Source organism: Cataglyphis hispanica, chromosome 1, assembly GCF_021464435.1.
Source record: "Cataglyphis hispanica isolate Lineage 1 chromosome 1, ULB_Chis1_1.0, whole genome shotgun sequence".
In the NCBI taxonomy this organism is placed as follows: domain Eukaryota; kingdom Metazoa; phylum Arthropoda; class Insecta; order Hymenoptera; family Formicidae; genus Cataglyphis; species Cataglyphis hispanica.
In genome coordinates this window covers 4421903-4444630 of record NC_065954.1, presented here as the reverse complement: position 1 = coordinate 4444630, position 22728 = coordinate 4421903, and the positions used below count along the sequence as shown (strand labels likewise).

The window sequence follows — 22728 nt, the reverse complement described above, 5'->3', positions numbered from 1 at the left end:
ACATCACTATTAATATGTTATAGTCTTCTTCTTTTATCTTTTTAATCCTACTTATACAATTGAACCACATAATTTATTTATAATATACGATTGTAGTATAAAAATTAATGCAAATTATTATATAAAATATAAAAATTAATATAATATAATGTCAGACATTGTCTCTATTATTTGCATCGTTGTCGACATTGAGTAAATTTAAATTTATGATTTTTAAATGTTACAAAATTTGTATTATTTTGATTTTTATATGTTTCTATATTTTCGTATATAGTCTGTCTCAATTCTGAGAAGAAATATCTAATAGAATTTGTACATTAAGCATATCTTGTCTGTCACGTCGAATCTGTTTACATGAGATTTCTACAACTTTCCTATACTGGTCGATGACGACCTTTAGTGTCTTGATAACACCCGTAGTGGAAACAAGGATCTGAAGGAACCTCGAATTGGAAGCAAAACGTCTCAGAAACGATTCGTACAGCGTCGCAATCGGATCAAAACGTCTCTTGTCTTTCTCATAAATATAAAAAATATTACATGGGTACATAAAAAATTTCATTTATCACGGTGAGTTTTTTTCATGGTACATTTTTTATTATATTTATATAATGCACACATCTTTTTTTTCTCTAAATATAATTTTTAAAATTATATATTTATAATTAATTAAGTGTAATAACTTTTATGTGTGATTTAACTATATTTGTACATTATACAATATTTTAATCAATTTAATTGTATGTAAAAATTATATTCTGATATTTTAATAATTAGATTGTACATAATATAATATATTAAAATATATTGTAATATAATATAAAAAAATTACTTTCTATAACATATAATAAAATATTTTATTATATTAGCTATATTTTATTATATGTTACAGAGAGTAATTTTTTATATTATATTACAATATTTAATATATTATATATATATATATATATATATATATATATATATATATATATATATATGTACACACACACAAACACACACACAAACTTTACATACATTCCACATTATAATATTTCAATATATTAATTTATGTAAGAGAATATATTTAAAAATAATTAAAATGTAATTAAATTAATGTAATTCAAATCAAACTGATACTTGAATTTTGCTGATATTTCCTTTACACTTTATATTCGTAAAAAATAAAATATTATATCGAGAACAGGATGTACATATCATTATCGTAAGATATATATATTGTTATCATATTGCGATATTTACGATATTCTTGAATTTCTAACAAGTAAGCAAAATATTATTTATAACAGCTATTTATATTTTGATTCTATTTTTATTTAGAAGATTTAATATATGTATATTTTAATAGCTCAGTAAAATAATAGTTGGAAAAGTTCAATTTGTTTCATCGCAATAAAACTTTGACGCTTTCTTTTGCAGATGATGCCACGTATTGTGAGCCTGCTGTTTATATACAGCTCCTTGAATTTTTGTTGTTATAGCTATTTTGGTAGGTTAATATATTTTGATATTTAGAAAAATATTTATATTTATAAAAAAATTTTTAGATATATTTTTCTTTATTTAAAAAACAAGATTATTATATAGTATGTTGATGTTTTAAAATAAATTTGCAGTTGATTAAATCAAATTATTCTTTTGCACTTTTTAAATTAATTATAAAATTAAATTTTTCTTGATAATATATAGATTTCTTTAACAAAAATATAATCTGCAAAAAACCCGATTGGTTTCGATGTGATAATGGCGAATGCGTATTATTTACATTTGAATGTGATGGAGAGGAAGATTGTTTAGATGGATCGGATGAAGACAACTGCAGTGACAACTTTACTGTGAGTATTATACAATTCATACAAGTTTTCAGTTGTGTATCAATCGTTTTCCAATTTTTCTATTTTAAATTTTCTAAATCTATTTTAAATTTGTAAAAACTTTTTTTAACCTATCTTGAATGGATTACTTTTATCTTTTACTCTTCTATCTTTACTACAATTAGATGTATATCTATTTTTAATACATATTACAATCTTTTATCGTAAAATTTGAAACAGTTTTTTATTTTTTAATCTACAATTCATATATTCAATATTTATCTGATTATATTTTCTATTCAATGTAATAAGATATATTATTTTCAAATCTTTTGCAATAATAACTATTTATTTGAAAAATATGTCATATTTTCTCTTTTATCTATTTCTTTCAATAGAAAGCTCAATTCTCGTTATCATTAAAATAACATTTTTGTTTAATGCAAAGGTTTATTTGCAACATTTATAAAATTTGTTTAAATTATAAGCCTAAATAAAATTTAGTAAAAAAAAAGAATGATATGTCTTATTTTCTATATTTTCATTGACTTAATGTTATATCATGTATGTCATATAAACAAGTAAATAACATAGTCATCAAATAAAAAGCATCAAGTAAAAAGGTTTCTTTGTGCTTTCAGCTTACATATCCTCATAATATAATATGCGCCACGAATGAATTTAAATGTGAAAGTAAACATTGTATACCGAAAGAGAAGTTCTGTGATGCAGTGAAGGATTGTAGTGATGGAAGCGACGAATATTACGGTTGCGTGAATGAGGTAAGCCGGCATCATTTTTTTATTCGTTATCACATACAACTTATTCATTTGTCATATTTATTTTGCAAAATGTATTTCTAATGCATTTGTAATTTTATTTTTATTGCAACAGTTAAAGTGCGACGACAAATTTCGATGCAAGGATAAACATTGTGTAAGAAAAGATTGGGTCTGTGATGGCAGAAACGATTGTCCCGATGGCAGCGATGAATGGAATTGCGGTAAGTTTGCGGAAATATAAATTATTAATGATAATAAAGACAAAAATTATATTTTGCTACATATAAAAAAAAATTAATGTTGCATTTTTTTTAGACAATAAAACATTATCTGCAAGTGACTGTAAAAGTGCATATGATCGATACTTATGCAAAAATCAACGATGCATAGTTGTTAATGCAGTGTGCGACGAAAAAGACGACTGTGGCGATGGATCAGATGAAGGTGTCGGTTGTGAGTATGATATATTTGTATTAGTATAATATATTTTTAATTATTATCTTATAGCTTTCTAATACTTGTAACATTTTTTAACACGTAATGTAATATGTATGCACAGTTTGTTATAAAATTTTATAATATTTAATTAACTTTCTTTCTTTCAGGTAAATCATCTAATTGTGCATCGGCAAAATGCAGTGACGATTGCAAAATAACACCTAGTGGACCTGTATGTATTTGCAAATCAGGTTATAAGATTGAAGATCGTTCGTGCATAGGTAATTCCCTGATGAGCAAAAATAATAATTCTATATTAATAATAATCGTATATAACCTTATATATCTTATGTGAATTATAGCGAGAGTTATTTGACAATTTTTTTTTTTAGATATCGACGAGTGTCAGATTTATGGCAAATGTGATCAAGGATGCGTGAATACGGCAGGATCGTACAAATGTACCTGTGAAGTAGGTTACATCCTGCAGGATGATATGAAAACATGCAAAGCCGATGGTAAGCTAATTTGCATATATGATTAATAAGACAAAAATATTGATTTATGTTATATTTTATAAAAGTGCGAATTTTTCAACTGATATTTAGGTGGCGAAGCTACATTGCTGTTCTCTACAAAAACGGAGATTCGCGCAATCTATCTAGATTCTAAAATATATTTTACAGCTGCGAAAAACTTAAGTCATACCAAAAATATCGCTGTAAACGGGGATTACTTCTATTGTTCAAATGTTATTGAAGACAGCATCGAAACGATTGTAAAAGGTATTATTGATGCAAAACACGAAGCCATTGTTACGCAAGGTGAGCGTCTTATTAATAATATTTAAATAATTATAGTCTTTGCAAAGAATTCGCAGAAATAAATTTCTGATAGCCATATATTATCTCTAACGGAGAACATTGATTGTTTTGGCAGAATAAAATAAAAAATATGAGTATTCTTATTGTTAACTCACAAATTGTATAAGTTATTGCTAACTACATATATATATACAAACTATACATATATACAAACAATTTATTATTTATTTTACAATATTATTGTTAAAATATTGTTTAAATATGTGTGGACCTATTAAGAATATAATAATAACTTGTAAAATATTATGATAACAAAAATAAAGAGGAAATATAGATAGAATAAATATCGGTTTTTATGTAACAATTTTTAATAATAATAATTTTTTATAATAATTTTTATCTGAGATTTTTTTATCGTATATTTTAAATTTTACGTATTTTTCTCGTAAATAAGGTTTGTACACGCTATCGGGATTAGCTGTAGATTGGATTACGGGTAATGTATATTTCACGGACGAAGATAACAAGTATATCGGGGTTTGTGATAGTAATGGTACATATTGTACCATATTGATTAATAATCAATTTAAACCAAATGGAATCGCACTGTTACCGACTAAAGGGTAAATATATTTGTTACAAACAAATTATATATTCAAATTCTTTTCTATTGTTTTAATAATAAACTACATATTTATACACATACATATATATATATAAATTAAAATATTGATGAAAATATTAAGTGCATGTGTATTTATGTGTTTTTATAATTACAGAATAATGTTTTGGTGCGATGTGGGTTTCATCTCGCATATTGCAATGGCTGGGATGGATGGCAAAAACAGTAGCATATTTATCACTGAAAACTTAGAATGGCCTTCCAGTATAACCATTGACTATCCGAATAATCGATTATATTGGTTAGATAAGAAGAAAAATAAAATCGAATCAGTACGCTTAGACGGCACTGATCGAAGAGTTAGCATTTATATTTATTTTTTTTTATTATATGTATTTTTTATGATATAATTAAGACTATAACAAAAGATATTTGTACTTAAATTATTTGCAGAACATATTGACCGATACTATCAGATATCCAGTTTCCTTGGCGGTTTTCGAAAATAAACTATACTGGAGCGATTGGCAAGAAAATACGATACAATCCTGCGATAAATTTACCGGAAAGAATTGGCAGATCGTAATTCGAGCGGATGATGAACCTTATGACGTACACATAGAACATTCGGCGATAAAACCCAAGGTACGCAAAGTTTTATTTTTACTATTACTTTTGCATTGCAACAAAATCGGCATCGCTACATCGCAATCCTACATTATTGTTCAATTTAATTTCAGATTCCAAACCCATGTCACTCTAATCCATGTTCTCAATTATGCATGTTAAATCGAGATAAAGGCTATACGTGCGGCTGCACCATAGACAAAGAATTAAAAGCTGACAGTCATACATGTCGAGGTAAATTATTAAAAAATGTGTAATTCAAGAAAAATGCTAGATTTTTTTTAAAACATGATCGAATTACACTTTTTTTAAATTATATATTAATGTTATGAATCTTTTCTATATTATTAAGTTTTATGTTCACAAATTAACATAAGTATAATTTCAGAGGTAAAGAAGAAGCAGCGCTTTATTGTCATCACGGAAAATATATTTATAGATTATTTTCACGATTTTTTGGGAAAGCCAATAGCGACTACTAGCACTACTGCAGGAATTATAACTGCAGCAACTTACGATCCGCTTACTGGTAATTTATAAGATTCTTAGGACTGAGGATTGCTATTTCACGAAGAATATTACAAATGTTTTATCTTATATTAATTCATTTTTTTTTATAATTAAAATTATCTAGGTACTATACTTGCAAGTGATAAACATTCGAATCATATCATTCGTTATGATCCAAACAGCGGCGTTACTGAGAATCTTATACCGTTCGAGAATGAAATATTAGGAGGAATGGCATTTGATTATATCGGTAATAATTTGTATTTGTCGAATAAAGAAGATAGAACTATCGAAGTACATAGCTTAACAACCAAGACGAAGACGATTTTTTATGTTGAGTATCAACCTTACGATATTGCTTTAGCGCCTGAAGAAGGGTATGATGTTTCATTAATTGTACTTACAATTAAAGTGACTATTAGTGTTTTAATAAAACAGTGATAATGTTAATATAATTTTAATATAATTTTAATATAATTTTAATATAATGTTAATATAATTTAATGTTTTTCGTATTATAGTACAATGTTCATCGTATTCAATATAGAACTCAGTAGTCTTGGAATACCATCATATCATCACATATCTCATTTAAGTGAAATGAAAATGAATGGAATTGGCTCGAGAAAAACAATAAACTCGCACTTGGGAGGTGGAAGAATATCGTTGCACTATGACAGAGATAAGAAGACACTTTACTCGATTGATCAAAATTATGGTTCTATTGAATCATACCAGGCTGAAAGTTAGTATTTTATAAACATTTAAGTTTATAAATATTTTTATAAATATTTAAGTTCTGAGCTTTGTTTCTTAAATTTTAATGTTTAAATATACATGTATTTTATTAAGCATTTTGATAGATTATATTTTATATTCTAAAAATATTATTTTATATTATATATATATATGTATAATATTTAATTATGAAAGAACAAGTTTTTCCAAGGGAAGGTATCAAAGGGAAATGACATGAATCAAATTTGTAGGTCAATATCTTCTTCGTACTGGATTATCAGAGCCTATGAGTTTTACAATCTCTGGAGACGATATATTCTGGACGCAACGCAATTCTAATTTATTATATGGGACAAATTCTAAAAATAAGTTTCGCTATCGTTACAATGTTGTACTCCGTGAGTTAATTAATGTTTTAGCATTAGAGAATATGCGCCTTTACATATATAAAATAATTAATCAGCAAAATAAATAAATATTTGCAGGTATGCCCTTACGTGTAGAAACTCCGCTTGTGCTAGCTTTGCACGATATTGTTACCCATGAAAAGCACGGTTGTGAGAAAAATAATGGAAATTGTTCACACGTGTGTTTGCCTTCCTCCGGTATTTCATTCGTAAGTGTATACAAACTTTAGTTGATATAGCCATGTCGCAAACATTCGACAATTGCAATCTTATATACAATCAAAACATTATTATTTTGATATGTCACCTTCATCCATTCGATGCGATGCTATTTGTCTAAGAAGATAGAATTTTCTATAATATTTTGCGCGATTTTATTTTTAGATTTGTGCTTGTCCTCCTGGAATGATGCTAAGCGCGAACAATCGTACGTGCACTTTGCAGTCTGCGTGTCTTGCTGATGAAGTCAAATGCAGCGAACATGATATCTGCATAAAGCGGCAGCAATGGTGCGTTTAACCGATTTTTCTGCATGTATAGTTTATATATTAATTTAATAAGTTATATAAATTATCCAAAAATTTGCATTTTCTGATACAATTAATTGATATTAATGAATCTACTGATAAGTTGTTCGTGGAGTTATAAAAATATATTATGTTGTATCAAATATTTTATCAAATCAAAATAGATTTTTAAGAGATTCTTTTTTTAATAAATTATATTTATAACGAAAATATATTTTTATATAGTCTATATTTTTGTAATCTCGTGCTGTTTATTTAGGTGCGACGGTATCGTAAACTGTCCAAACAATGAAGATGAAGCGAGCGATTGTGGCGAAACTGGTATTTGCGAAAAAGATCAATTCATGTGTAAAGATGGCACTTGTATCAGTTCAAAGGATCGTTGCAATTCGAACTATGAATGCGCTGATAAATCGGACGAGGAAGGTTGCGCTACGCCGCAATGTCGCAGTGGTAATTACAGATATAACGACAAATTAATTATATCTGAAAAAATTTGCAATCTTTTTCTTTGCGTCGACTTTATTATAACTGTATTTATATTGTTATTTATTTCTGTTAATCTTGTTTAGATGAATTTCAATGTCGTGACGGAACTTGCATCTCGAATTCTTTAGAGTGCGATGGGCATAGCGATTGTCTCGATTTCTCCGATGAGATCAATAATCATTGCAGAGAGCGTACGTGTCCTCCGAGTAAATTTATGTGTAAAGATGCAAGAAATTGCATACCAAAGGAATGGGAATGCGACGGAGAGGTAGCTTATAATTATTTTTATTTATTATATGTTTAACGTGCATAATCACTATGGTAAGTTGATTTACTCATACTTTTTCATATAAAAGGAATTTAATGTTTAATTATAATTATTTTAATTTTAATTGTTAATTTAAAATGTGATTATAAAAAATTATTGTGAGAGCAAAATAGAAAGAAATACTTTCAAATTTTTTTGATCAGAATTAATTTTAAAGTTTATTGGTTGATTACTCCGTTTGTAATATACTGAATGTGATTTTTATATAAATTCACGTGTTCATACTTAAGCGAGATTGCTCGGATGGATCGGATGAACTTGGAGAATGCGTAAACATCTGTGACGATGGAAAATTAAAGTGCAATAATGGTCATTGCATATCATCTTCATTGAAATGCAATGGTATTGACGATTGCGGCGATGAGACTGACGAGAGACATTGTTTGAATGAAAAATCTGCTAATTGTACCGAGGATAAATATTTATGCTTTAATACTGATATATGTCTCCCGAAAACAGTAAGGTAAGGTGATTCTTTTAAAATATATTAGATGATTGTCGCGAGAATTCACAAACAAATATTAAAATGCTAATATATTTTTCAACTCAAAAGACCATTTTTTTTCTGAAAACATTTTAATTTTCATTTGCTATGTAGACTATCATAGTGACATTTTCTGACTCTTATATAAGAGATTATATGTTAAACGTATACTGATCATATTTATTTCTATTGAAGATGTAACGGTGTTCAAGACTGTCCGAAGAACGACGACGAGCATCATTGTACTTATTGTTCCGAAGATGAATTTAGCTGCGACAATAAGAGATGCATCCCGCAGAGCTGGGTATGTGATAAAACCGACGATTGCGGCGACAAATCAGACGAGATGGATTGTAGCGGTAATAAGTGGAGAAACGTTAATGTCACGTCGAACATATGTGAAGAATTTAAGTGCGACATGGGCACTTGTCTATCTTTCAGCAAAGTATGCGACAATATTCGAGACTGTCCGGACAACAGTGATGAAAATGGAAAATGCTGTATGTAGCTAATCTTTGTTATGCTATTAAAATCCTCCGTCCTTATAAAAAATATTCTTGAAAAATTTGACAGAATATATAAAACGTTTTTATCTTCGAAAAATTTTAAATTTAAAAATTTAAGCAATTTAAATTGAAAAGCTTGAATTTTTTTATTTTGATGATTTACGGAAAATAATTTACATTGACATTTAGAAGAAGAGAGAAATTCAAAAATTTAAAAATTATTTGTTATATATTAACAAATGCGCATTATTTTTGATATCATTTTTTTTGCGTAGCAAGCGCTTGTGCGCACAACAACGTCTGCAAAGATCTGTGTTACAAGACACCACATGGAGGAATCTGCGGTTGTCAAAAAGGATATCGTTTGGCTGCCGACATGATATCATGTGATGATATGAATGAATGCGACCTTGATGTTTGCCCGCAGATTTGTCGAAACATTTTGGGCTCTTTTCAGTGTTCATGCTACGAAGGATACGTTATTCGCAGTGATAGGATTTCTTGCAAAGCCATCGGTAAGTGATTGCAGTTAAATCTTGTAAGTTGTTTAAAGCAATGAATTGTCAATGATGATTGTTTTTAGGACCGCCAATGGAATTAATTACCGTTACCGATAATGACATTAGGAAAATATCATTGAATTTATTCTTAATTGAAACAATCCGGTCATTAATGGGCTTAAGCGTAACTGGTTTCGACGTAAACGCACTTGATGATGCTATTTATTGGAGTAGCGGTTAGTCTTTATATCTAAATTTTATTTATTATAAAAAAATTATTAATTATATTAATTATATTAATTATATAATTATATTATATAATGCGTTTATTAAAAAAATATAAATATCCACAAAATATTTTCAAAAGCAATTTAATATAAAAGTAACATTTTTTAAAAAGTTGTGTGTTCAAATCATATTAAAAAAATAATTACAGATGAATTAGGCACTATTAATAAAATTAACATTAAAACCAACGAATTAAGCATATTTACGAATGTTGGAAATCCGGGAGTACTTGCAATCGATTGGATCACTAATAATATCTATTTTAATGATAATAATCGTCCAAACATGATTAAGGTATATTTCTCTTCTTGATATCAAATGAATTGGAACGTTTTGAATTGATTACTAATTTAGTTTATTTATTAAAGGTATGCAATGTAAAGCAAGAAAAATGTGCAATTGTGATTAAAATTGAAGGTGTGGCAAAAGTAGCATCCCTCATAATCGATCCAAAAAATAGGTATTTTTTTCATTCTACTTGTTAGTTTCTTATTATCTTTGTTTAGTTTCATCATTTTTATCGATTTAATAGAAATTACAGAAAATAGTAGAATATATACATAAAATGCCATATAATAACGTTAGGATAATATCAAAATCGAAATTACTTAATTGCAGATGGTTATTCTGGAGTCAAACTACATGGAAAATGCATGATAAACCGTTCAGTGAAATATGTCGGGCTGATATGATGGGTAACAACATGAAAATAATTAGTTTTCGGGATATAGGCGTCGTGAGTGGAATGGCGATCGATCATATGAAAGCCAGATTATATTGGTCGGATAGTTTCCGCAAAACCATCGAATCATCTAATTTGGATGGAACTCAACGGAGCATATTTTTAAAAACAGATGTACGATAATGAGTATTATTATTTCTTAACTCATTCTAATGTAACAAAGGCATTTTCTGTGTAAAACGCAATTCCATCTTGTATGTAAAAAATAGATATATGAAATAATTTTCTCAAACTAAGATATTTTTTAATTTTATAGATGCACCAACCGTTAGGCGTTAACATTTTTGAAAACTCACTTTATTGGTTAATGAGTTCAAATGGTCCAATGCAAAAATGTAAGCTGTACGCCAACAAATCGTGCGAAATAATAGATATAAGTCCGAACAATATTCACAAGCATTTTGCTATTCTACATGTTTCCAGGCATCCTCTCGGTTAGTATATAATATCTAAAAACAGACCATCAAAATAAGTTATCAAATTTATTTTGATAATCTGTTAAATTTTATATATATTTAATGTATTATATGTCGATATTTAATCATAATAATCACAAAACAAAATTATGTGTTTGTTTGACAGTTGAAAATCTTTGTGAAAAACAGAACTGCGATTACATGTGCGTTTTAAAAGCTAACGATGCGGTATGCATTTGTCAAGACGGTAAACCGATAGCATCTAATAGCACTTGCACGAAAGTGCATACGAATAATGAGATGAAACTCGCTACAAATCGCATCAATATTTCAAGAATGCGAAATCAGGGTGGAATTTATACCATAACAATAGTCACATCACTGATTATTTTTTCGGCATTGTGCATTTATTACTACCATCAAAAAAGCAAATTAAAGTTAAAAACATTGAATGACCTCAAGTACGTCCAAAATTTATATGACCAAATTTCGAACATAAAATACATATTTGTTTTATTACTCATATAAAAATTTTACAATAATGTGGCACAATATATGATTATTTTCAGCAGCATTCGCTTTCATAATCCATCATATGATCGAAGAGATGAGGTTGCGGTAACACTCAGTTCTATAGTTCCAAATATATCTCCCGGACAGCATGAATATACTAATCCGATTGATGATAAATTATTAAAGGTAAAAGTAGAACAACAAATTCATTAATTTATATGACATTATTTCTTTTAACTGTATCGTGCTACTACAGATATATTTAATTACAGTATTTTGTATACAACATTTTTATATATAATTCATGCAAATTATATATACGAAGTAACTGTTAATTACGACTAACGATAACTTAAGTAATTATTCAGATGAAATAAATTATTATAGGCTTAAATATTCAATATTCTCTTATAGAGTGCGATGGAAAGTAGTATGAAGAGATCAGAACAAAATTTGTGCGAATCGGAAAAAGAAGATGAAGAGAAACAAAATGCGTGTTTAATTTCTTTTACACGAAATAATTCAATTAAGACCAAATGAGGTTTAAAATGACAAATAAATCAAAGTTAAATTTAAAAAATGTTATTTATACGATAATAGAAAATTGCTTAATGATTGATATTATAAATATCAAGACAAAAATGTCAATAAACATCTAATATTATGTATATAGATATATGTATATATCAGTAATATGTTTACTGCTAATTATGTAGTATCAAATATGATTGATATAGATAAAACTTTAAATTCATAGTTTTTAGCCTGAATAGTGTCATTCTGCATTTAGTAAATGCTCAAAAAAAATATTATATAAAATATTGTGAAAATACATTTATTTTTACGAATGTTAATTTTTACATATTTTATTTGAAGCATGCAATAAATTTAAACTTGGTCATATAATTATACAATTAAATCATAATTTTTAGATAGAGCTAAATGCTGTCAGAAAATCTGTACATACACTTATTTATATCAATACATACATTTGTACATTCTTATATACCTTATATGTTATTTGCTATTATATATGCCAGAAAATATACAATACTTTTATACAAAGCTGTTTTTATTTTTTTTACTTTGCAATGCTCGTAATCAGAATTGTTTTCTTAATTATTGAAAGACCATTTAATTTACTTTAAATTGTTACTTGAGTCTTGCTAAAACAAATCAAATAAAAAATTTATATTACATTTACACGATAAAAACTTATATTAATATATGTATAATATATATTGCAAAAGAATGCAAAAGAAAACAAAAATCTGTGTTTGCAGGTACATAATTAATAATTCTAATTTCTTTAATTAATTTCTTTTATTATTTGTGTCATATTGTTAGCATAATATAATTATATTTTTATATGAGTTGAAACATCAAAGTGATAAGCGAAAACTATGAGATTTTACATTATTGTACAAGTATTTCAGTAGAGTCTTCACTGCCTGGGAGTATCATATATAAATCAGTATCGACTTTGCGATCATTGGCAACATCAAAAATTTTGCACGATGTATCTATATAGCAGGATTCTAAATAAAAAATATATATAATTAAATATATATATATATATTATAGAAAATATTTACACACATACTATATAATTATACAAATATTCTTCATATATACAATATATAAATTTAGATTAAAAAATATAATTAATTTTTTTAAAGTTTAATTTTTGCTTTATGCCAACCTTGTGAGCAGCAAATACCGTTCGAGGCACATCGCGCTGTATTTCCACGACACATAGCGTATCCAGCGATGCAGGGTCTAGAGTGTAGGTTTTCCTTTTTACAACGATATGTTTCAGGTGTTCCTATAAAGCAACCTATACTAGGACCACAGCAGATGCGAGGTCCAAAGCATTGACCCATGAGGTTGGGGCCACATGACCGACACTATATTTAAAGAATATTATAATAATTCAAATATAAAATAAAATTGTATATTGTATTATGTATGTGTGTGTGTGTGTGTGTGTGTGTGTGTGTGTGTGTGTATATATATATATAATGTGTATATATTGAACATATATTTACTTCTCGTGTAACAGTTCTCGAAGAAGCCGCGATATCACCCCTTTTTCCACCACGTGGACAATTAGTAATTAAACAAGCGTAACTCAGGAAAATCAAACTCGCAAAAATGATAAACTGCTTTAGCATCCTGAGGAAACTCTGGCGATGTCGTTCGAGATAGTGCACCAACGATCGAAAAAGCACTGCTGAGTTCGAAGAGCTCCGTCGATTATTTATATCGTGGAATTTTCATACTTAAAATTCTCGTAGAGTATTTTTGGAGATATTGTCACTTTTGATGCAGCACTCTAAAGATTATGGAAATTCTGTCTTTATGCAAGAAGGAGAGAGATATCTAACATAATGCTATTCTTATGGAATAATCTAACATAATGCTATGTTGCGGAAGCTATTCTTCTTATCTTTCTCTTTTTGTAAAATTCGAATAAAAAGATAAAAGTAAAATAAATTTAAAAAAAAATTACTTTTTAAAGTAAAAAATAAATATTTTAGTTTTTATTACATAAGATTTTTACATATAAATAAATTATTATAGATAAGTAAAAGTCTCCGTCATCAAAAGCGAGAGTGAGAACGAAGCAAGAGCAAGCGAGAATTTGAAGAGAAGACACATTGTCAAAAAGTTTCGATATTTCTTACGTTGAAAAATTAATTTAATAGTATAATTAATAATAAATTAATTAATAATAAAAAGCTATATAAATTAAAAGCATAATTTGATATTTCTTAAAATGTTTAATACTTTTGTTTCAAGAATAAAAAAAAGCAATTTAAATTGTAAATATCTTCTACATATTATATTTAAAAATTAGGAAAAAAATTGTTATAAAAATTAATTTAAGAAATTGTATTTTATATTTATTTACATATGCGTACATAAAAATAATAAAGACGAGTTACAGCGTCATCTTTGGCAGTTATATGCACTAAGATATGCGTCTTGCAAATGGCGATTAGAAACAAGTAACATATCACAAGTTGTGCGCAGATCAAACATAAATACAGAAAATCGAGACCAAAAGCGAGTTTATCGCGAGATTAAATTAATGGATCATCTTTCGGTAAGCTCTTTTTTCATTATTTTAAAGTGGAAAAAGTTCAATTTTCTCATAAATCTCAAAATAAAGCCTATATAAGATCGCGCATACAATGTAGCGATCAGATGCGGACGATGGATTTAACATTACAAATATTTTGAAAGCGTTTGAATAATTAGAAGAAAATCTCTGTTTTTTTTATTTTGATCAATCCAATGGTATAAAGCATTTGTATAATATCAAGTGAAATGCAACATTTGTCGCAACACTTGTATGAGTGTAATCTAGACTAATGCAATTCTTCTATGTAACTGTATTTCTTTAGATTTACGAAATTGGGCTTGTTAGTATATATTTAAAAATAAATAATTTATTGATTTAATTTTTTTTAATACAAGTACATTCTAATTCTAATCGACATATATTTTTACTGATATTTTTTAGATAAAATTTTGCTTGTTTTGATTTTTATATTGTATTTTATATTGTATTGTAACTTATATTATTTATTTATTTATTTACAAATATAAGCTGATGTCTACACGTATGATGGCCATCGCAGAAATTTGATGAAATTTACGAAAATTCGACATTGGTGAGTGATAAGTATATATTAATATTTTTTTATTATGTTTTGCTGTAAATAATTATAACAATTTATTTATACATTAACTATACCTTTTTATTACTTTCTTTTAAAAGAATAGGAAACAAAGAAATTTTTATTTTTTAGAAAAATTTAAAATATTTTAAAATACATTAATAAAAGATTTTAAAGTATTGTCTTTTCAATGTATAAATTAATTAATATTTAAACAAATTTATTTTATATTTGTTACTGCTTATTAAATTAACATTGTTAATTAAACAAATATAACACTGTTAATTAAATAAATTAAATTAATGTACAGGAAAACATTTTATATTGTTCTAACATAAGAGAGAAAAGATTATTAGTATTTATCTTTTTTTTATCTTTTTTTCTTTAATTATCATAAATTAATTTTTTTTATAAACTACTTTTCCTTTATTATGCTTTATACGTACAATTATAAAGATTATTCTATAAACATTCTATAAACATTCGCTTTTTATAATCGTGTCTATAACATAATTACAATAAGCGTAATACAATACAAATCTAGATTCTAAAATTTAATGCCAGATTTATTCTCTAACACTCTGTAAATTTTATGATCAAAAATAAGATTAAAAAATCTATTTTTGCTAAATGTTGCATTTTTAATTGTTTAAATAAAATGGGACATTTTTGATATATTATTTTGAATAATATAATAGATTGTTAGATATTGAGCGGAAGGAAGTTGTATAATTTTTAGCATACAAAGCTTGACACTTGTGATTAAAATTAAAATGATTAAAATTTCTGAATTTTGTAATAAATTTCACAATTAATTTCCTATTGTATAATAGTTATATAATATATAAGTCATTCCTCTCTGTTATGCCGTGTATTGAAACAGAAACGCGGATGGCGTGCGAATGGGTATTAATCTTTGATCGCCATAGCGATCCATCACGATGTAATAATCGCGTCCGTTAATAGTGTGTTTCTTTCCTGGAACGAGATCGTATGGAATATTTTGATACAGCGGTCGCGGACTTATTTTTTGCAAGTTGGTCCGTTTGCCGAGCGAATGATTCTTCATAGTATACACTAATTGCGGGGTCACAGATTCCTTCGATTTTCGCTTCCACCTGCAGCAGAGCATGTGAACGCACCATCTTCCGGTCTTTTTCCGTCGTTTATAAGTGTTTATCGTCCATTCGAGGATGAAGATTATTGTCGCGATTATATAACCAGCAGCCACTACCTTGAAGGTCAGAGACAGATCGGAAAATGATAGTTGTCTTTCAGTGGACCGAAGATCCAATGGACATGTTTGCGCTAGTGGTAGATTCATGAGTTTTTCACGCTTTATTATACCGGCTTCCACTAAAGCCATCAATCTAAAATATATGGTTCATTCATTGAGAGGCATTAATTGAATCGCATTGTTTAAAAAAAATTATTATAATAAATTTGTATTAAATTATACGAATTATTTGATGAATGAAGAAGTTTGAAGTTTCCGACACAAAAATTCGATGCTTACTCTCTATTGAATAGTTCCACCAAGGTAGAATTTAAAGGAAAGGCAAATGCTCTATTGGTAACGAGGATCGTACCGGGCATAATGACGTATGTACATCTGTCGTGATGTGACATATGCTTGCGCGTTTTGTTAATGTAATTTTCGAATATCAGGCTTTGGAGATAATGAGTATCCCCGAGAAATAATCTGTCTACAGGTTAATATATATATCATATTTTTATTGAATATTAACACATGAAATCTAATGCAATCATTGTTACTTACTCTTTTCTACAGCGTTGAAAATAGATTTAACCGGATACTCATATGATGTGATATAGTGGCCTTTCCATTCTATAGTGTTTAATAAACTTAACTCGTCCGTAATATGCTGAAAATATTTAAAAACGTTTAGCTAACTATATTTAAAGAATATTTCACCAATATTATACGCTGTAACAGAAAAATGTTCGTAGCAAATCTTATCAGTTTTAAATTGCAAAAAAAAAAGCGTAACGTTATGCTATGGGTTATTAATATTGAATACAAATTTGCAAGAAGACTTACTTGATGAAGTAGGAAATCGATAGTGCGTCCTTTGTAAATGACCCATTGGTAACCTTTGTGCACTATATCTTGCAAATTGTTGATTGGCAAGGTAAATTGTGGTTTCGTAAGAAACGCAGTAAGATTCGCCGTATAAAAGGACGTCAGTACCAAGATGAATAACCACCATGTGGCGAAAAGAATTCGCGTTGAGTCTGTAATCGGCATGGATTTATTTTGATAACACAAGATTATAATAAAATGTAAGAAAAACATGTGTGTATATATATATATATATATATAGAATAGGCCCAAACGTTTCGGTCAGACTTTGGGATTCAAATTAAATTTAATTCTGAACAAAAATTTTCTATAAACATGAGCAGAAAAATGTTTCCTTAAAAAGTTAGCTCCAAAACTTCTGAAATATATATATATATATATATATATATATATATATATATATATAGTATTATTACACTATATATATCGTTTTATGTACACATTTTTATCGTTTTATGTTATTATTATATTACACTATATTTATCGTTTTATGTACACATTTTTATCGTTTTATGTTATTATTATATTACACTATATTTATCGTTTTATGTTATTATAAAAATGTAATATGTGCTGATAATAATCGTAAAAAACTATACAAGAATTAAGCGACGAATGTGTAAATATGCATTAATTATAAAATAGAATTGCCGTGCACACAAAGTGAGTCATAACTCCCAAGAGAATATAGATGTCAGACACATATAAATGACGTAGTAATGAAGATTTTTTAAATGTGCGTACCTGTGGTCGCGATTATATTCGTTCCTTGTTTCAACAAAGAACTGTAAACAAACCATACGCAAGCAAATAAGCCATAATTCTCAGAGTCAGGGTTTTTCCACAACTTTGCTCTAGAAGATAATATTGATAATATCAAAGACAGTTGTGTCAAAATATGTTTTTTTGCTTGCTCTTCGTAACTGTTGACGAACCTGAGCTTGGCAAAAACATAGATTATGGGTCCTACAAAAAGTACCGCAGTTAATACTAATAACCAAACAGTTTTGTCAAATGGTGCGAGCAGTCCTGAACCGGTTGCCGATTCTTGAGGTCGTTTCATCAACACTGTCATTTCGCTTTGGTCCAAAGCTGTGCTGAATATGCAATACCTCCGTAATTCCGGTAACATAGGTAAAAAAGCCACAGCCATGTCCACTTTCTATTTGAATGAAAAACAGTATTTATATTTTTGTTTTTTGACCATTTAGATGTAAATATTGCTTGTTTAATTAATTTTATTAATGAAAATTTAATTTACATTTAATTATGTATGAAGAAGATAGTTAGAATAATTCCCTAATCAATTATGACAAAGAGTACCTTACCTTCTCGTAGAGTAAACTTAGTATTCCATTTTGTCTATTACCTAGTATATGCTGCTTAGGCGGTATAATAGTATATGAGAAATTTAATTTGGAGCTAAGCAGTTCGAGCAAATAAAATGCGTAACCTTTTCCCACCCACGTTCCGTTCTCTTGCACTAATCCCGAAAACGGCATGTCCTATAACAATTGTCGCAATCAATGTTACGTAGGTTAGTATAAATATAAAATTGCAATTTTTATAAAATATATAATAATAATTATATTAACCATTAAAAACAAAAACGAAAATTTTTCAAAATTTTACGAGCTAAAATTTGACAAATGTTAAATATAACATTTGTTATTTTATATAAGAGTCGTAATTATTTTTTATTATTATCTAATATTATCTTATGTATTATCTAATATTATCATAAAAAGATAATTGCGCTCAAGGATTGATTATTTAGCGTATATACTCTTCTATGCCTCTATATATGACATTGTTATTAAATCCCACAATAGTGCTTAGATGTTCTGAACATTGTTTTAATTATTATCTTTGCGCGCTTGTTATCAGAGTGTCATGATCGTTCCATGCACGATTAATTGCATATACTCTAGCTTAAATGTTTATACATTTTAACATTCAATATCGATTTGTACGAACACGTTAATAAGTGCCATGAAGATTACAAGATGCGCGACATGTCGGAAAATACACATTCATGTATATCTTTTCCCCCCGGTAAACCTTATTACTAGTCGTTACAATACGTAATATAATAGGTCTAATAGCATGCTTAGTTACTCGATTAGCACTCTTTGTTTACCACGATACGCAAAACACGCGATGCCATCGAGAATAATACTATTCAACTTTTAACTATGTGAGACATTCCAAAAATAAACAAGTCTAGCATATATTTATAAATTTTTAGAAAAATTAGAAATTTAACTATATTTAATACTCAACAGAAATTAAATTTCAAAATTTTCGAAAAATAAATTAGATCGTCTTTAAAACTAAAAAAATTTTTTTTTGTGTGCTGAATATTCTAAATATTGTCTATTAATATTTTATCATAAAAAAATTTTAAATTATAGGAATATGATGTAGATAAATTCTAATACGTGTATTTTAAAATAAAAGATGTTAAAAAATAAATATTATGTAATTAGTATCTTTATTATTTATTCTTGATTTTTTTTTTACAATTAAAGTGCTTCATTTTTTGCGCCATATTGACCTGCTATAATTAATTTTCTCTTAAATGTCATCGCATTTAGCATGGTTGTGCTAGTTAAAAGAATAATAATGTAATTACAATAAAGAATAGAATGCACTTCCATGATAAAATTAACTCTCATTGGAAGATAGAATTCACATGTAAAGTGACAATTTTATATCGCGTGTTTTTGTATTTCTAGGTTTTTCACATCGTCGATATAGAAAAGTAGGACATTTTGTCAGTGATCAATAAATCATGTGACGGATTGTCACTTGAAATATGACATAGTGATAGGTATTTTTTTCATAAATAGTTTTTTGTATATATTATTCAGTATTATTATTCTTTAATATGTGTGGGCATTAAATAAAGTTTGAGAAAAATGTAATTACCTCATGCTTATCTCATTAATCAACTTTTTATTTTTTTAATACGTATTATAATAAGTTAAATAAGTGAATAAGATAAATGAATAAATAAATAAGATTTTGAAAAAAGACATTAAGAAGTTATTCAGTGTAATTCTTTTTTTTGTCAAATGAAATACACTCGTGGACATAAATTAATATTTATAAATTAATATTAATTAACGATTATAATTAATTAATCTCTATTTTTTATTTTGTCAATATTGTAATAATTAAGATTGTGGAAAAGAAATATTGAAGAAGATAAATTTAATTGATAATTGTTGATATTGATAGTTGTTAATAAGAATCTTATACTTGATTAACATATAAATGCAGTCAAAAATAATCATCGTAAACAAAATGTATATGCTATTTTTTACTGTGTAATAAAGATGTAATATATATATTTTCTGTTGGAAATGTCATACTGTGACATTCGCGCCGTATTCTTATCTTGCATCACAAAGTGAAATCGTAAAGATGCACTTAATGCGCCATCATGTGTGAAGGGCGTAATAAAATAAGATATTCCATAATACACTTACATATAATTACTTACATATTTGCATTATCAAACTAATAATCACTTGCCAATTTGTAACTAAAATTAGTTATTATTAAATATTTAATTCAATTTTGGATCAATTCTCTTTGTTTATTATTAGCTTTATTACTCTAATTATACTTATTCCGATATATATATATATATATATATATATATATATATATATATCACAAAATATATGCAAACAAGACAAGAGTAAGAATTTTGTTATTAATCACACTCAATTTCTTTTTTTTTAAATTAAATACATTTTAAACACATTTTAAAAATTTAATACATTTTATTATAAATGTTATTTCTTTTTTCAATCATACACAATTATAATAATTAAACTTACATTCCATGACGTTATTTTCATTTCTGCAGGTATTATTGACTTCATAGAGCTTTGTTTGTCAGTCGTAACATCTGAAAACATAATATTGTCTTTCATAAAATTAAGGATAATGATACGTTAAATTGCATGAAATATATTTTTTCAGCTTTTAATCAAGTTCTTTCAACCGTTTCATTTTTTAAATATATTTAATCCTTAGTTTTAACATTAAAATATGATTACTCAAACAAAAAATTAATTTTAAATTTAATTATATTTTTATTACAATTTATTGTTGAAAAAAAAGAAATTTATATAAAACATTTTATTTGTTGTCAACTTAACTTCCATATCTTATTGCGTTTATAATTTATTTTTTCGTGTACATCTTTAACATTTTAATGAGAGATTATAATAAAAAATTATATATATATATATATATATATATATATATATAAATTTTAATAAAAATTAATTAAATATAATTATTTTATTAACAAGAAGCTTACTTTGTCCGTAGATACTATGGTAACACGTCGCAAGTATAAACGTGTCAAGTAAAAACTGTCGGAAATTATACATTCTTCAATAATGTATCCGCACTACATTTTATTCGCGTATCTTAATCAGTAAATCCTCTCATGCATTTCCCATATCCGGAAATGCTTTGTATAACATGGCATAACCAGCAGCCGGGTGAATCGATACTGACACTTGTCTAGTCATTCTGACCCGAACGACAGCAATGTAGTGACGAGCCGTTTCATGTCACGCGACTGTTGAAGGTGTTCGTTAAAGAGGGGAAAAGACCTAACAGAAAACCGCGATGACGTTCTATACGCGCGGGCGCCATCAACCCTCTAACACATCCACGCAGTTATCTTGTCAGAGATTTTATTGGTTTACAAAGGTTGACGAATTGCTCTTTTTTTTTTTACCAAAATCTACATCATCACTTTGACTTCGCTGATTGGAAAAATCAGAAAATCATATGATAGTTGATAATCAGATCAGTACAAATCTTTTCTACGTTTATTTATTAATTTTTTTCAATAATATAGTAATCGATAAAATTATTATATCTTGCATCTATATGATTTTGACAAGTAAAGAAATTTGATAATTCTGTGCTATGTTTCCCAAGATTATTATTGCATTTGTTATTATCGTTGAAATTATGCAATTTTGGATTTTTTCAACATGATTAAATATGACTATATATTTTTTTTTATATGAAATTGATTAATAGATTTCTTTCTTTCAAGATCTTTAATATGCGAGTACATATAAATGTCTGTCGGTATATGGAATAAAAAAGAAAGAAAGGAATAGATGTTTCTTTAATATCTATGATTATTGAGTGATTAATTGGTAGCGTTAAATATGTTGAGACAAACAAACACATGTACCATTTTCATATGTCACGCAAGTCGTATCTCTAATATTTTACACAATATCTATCGCAATCTTGTTTTTTAATCTTCTAACTCTATAGAATTTATCTGATCCGATTTCCTAGCGATAAGAGCAAAAGAGATGATTCTATATTAATC

The 22728-nt window shown here is 27.3% G+C and overlaps 3 protein-coding genes across 5 annotated transcripts; 1 reads left to right on the top strand and 2 right to left on the bottom strand.

Moving 5' to 3' along the window:
• Positions 1 to 411: 411 nt before the first annotated feature.
• Positions 412 to 12598, top strand: LOC126851793 (vitellogenin receptor). 2 transcript variants are annotated; one of them, XM_050596136.1, is made up of 32 exons: positions 412 to 570; positions 1420 to 1489; positions 1690 to 1835; positions 2456 to 2596; positions 2709 to 2817; positions 2912 to 3049; positions 3202 to 3315; positions 3427 to 3552; positions 3643 to 3858; positions 4313 to 4481; positions 4638 to 4839; positions 4934 to 5125; positions 5221 to 5341; positions 5496 to 5636; positions 5742 to 5994; positions 6139 to 6362; positions 6607 to 6753; positions 6841 to 6971; positions 7147 to 7271; positions 7549 to 7742; positions 7862 to 8046; positions 8337 to 8569; positions 8786 to 9090; positions 9372 to 9611; positions 9680 to 9832; positions 10033 to 10178; positions 10253 to 10344; positions 10503 to 10740; positions 10883 to 11060; positions 11209 to 11503; positions 11615 to 11741; positions 11970 to 12598. In XM_050596136.1, the coding sequence occupies exons 2-32, from the start codon at positions 1420 to 1422 to the stop codon at positions 12093 to 12095; spliced, it is 5277 nt and encodes a 1758-aa protein (XP_050452093.1). In that variant the 5' UTR covers positions 412 to 570; the 3' UTR covers positions 12096 to 12598. The 2 variants fall into 2 exon arrangements, with proteins under 2 accessions (XP_050452093.1, XP_050452085.1); XM_050596128.1 differs by having other exon boundaries at positions 11612 to 11741.
• Positions 12599 to 12883: 285 nt separating this feature from the next.
• Positions 12884 to 13777, bottom strand: LOC126851838 (neurophysin 1-like). Its single transcript, XM_050596181.1, has 3 exons — positions 13604 to 13777; positions 13258 to 13462; positions 12884 to 13093 (listed from the first exon to the last, which is right to left on the bottom strand). The coding sequence occupies exons 1-3, from the start codon at positions 13727 to 13729 to the stop codon at positions 12972 to 12974; spliced, it is 453 nt and encodes a 150-aa protein (XP_050452138.1). The 5' UTR covers positions 13730 to 13777; the 3' UTR covers positions 12884 to 12971.
• Positions 13778 to 15721: 1944 nt separating this feature from the next.
• LOC126851811 (glutamate receptor ionotropic, delta-2) lies at positions 15722 to 21935 on the bottom strand. Of its 2 annotated transcripts, XM_050596161.1 has the most exons (9): positions 21685 to 21935; positions 21197 to 21267; positions 18674 to 18850; positions 18281 to 18507; positions 18090 to 18199; positions 17304 to 17497; positions 17022 to 17127; positions 16758 to 16947; positions 15722 to 16611 (listed from the first exon to the last, which is right to left on the bottom strand). In XM_050596161.1, exons 1-9 carry the CDS (start codon positions 21755 to 21757, stop codon positions 16104 to 16106), a joined length of 1656 nt encoding a protein of 551 aa, XP_050452118.1. In that variant the 5' UTR covers positions 21758 to 21935; the 3' UTR covers positions 15722 to 16103. The 2 variants fall into 2 exon arrangements, with proteins under 2 accessions (XP_050452118.1, XP_050452126.1); XM_050596169.1 differs by lacking the exon at positions 16758 to 16947 and having other exon boundaries at positions 16270 to 16475.
• Between the last annotated feature and the right edge of the window lie 793 nt (positions 21936 to 22728).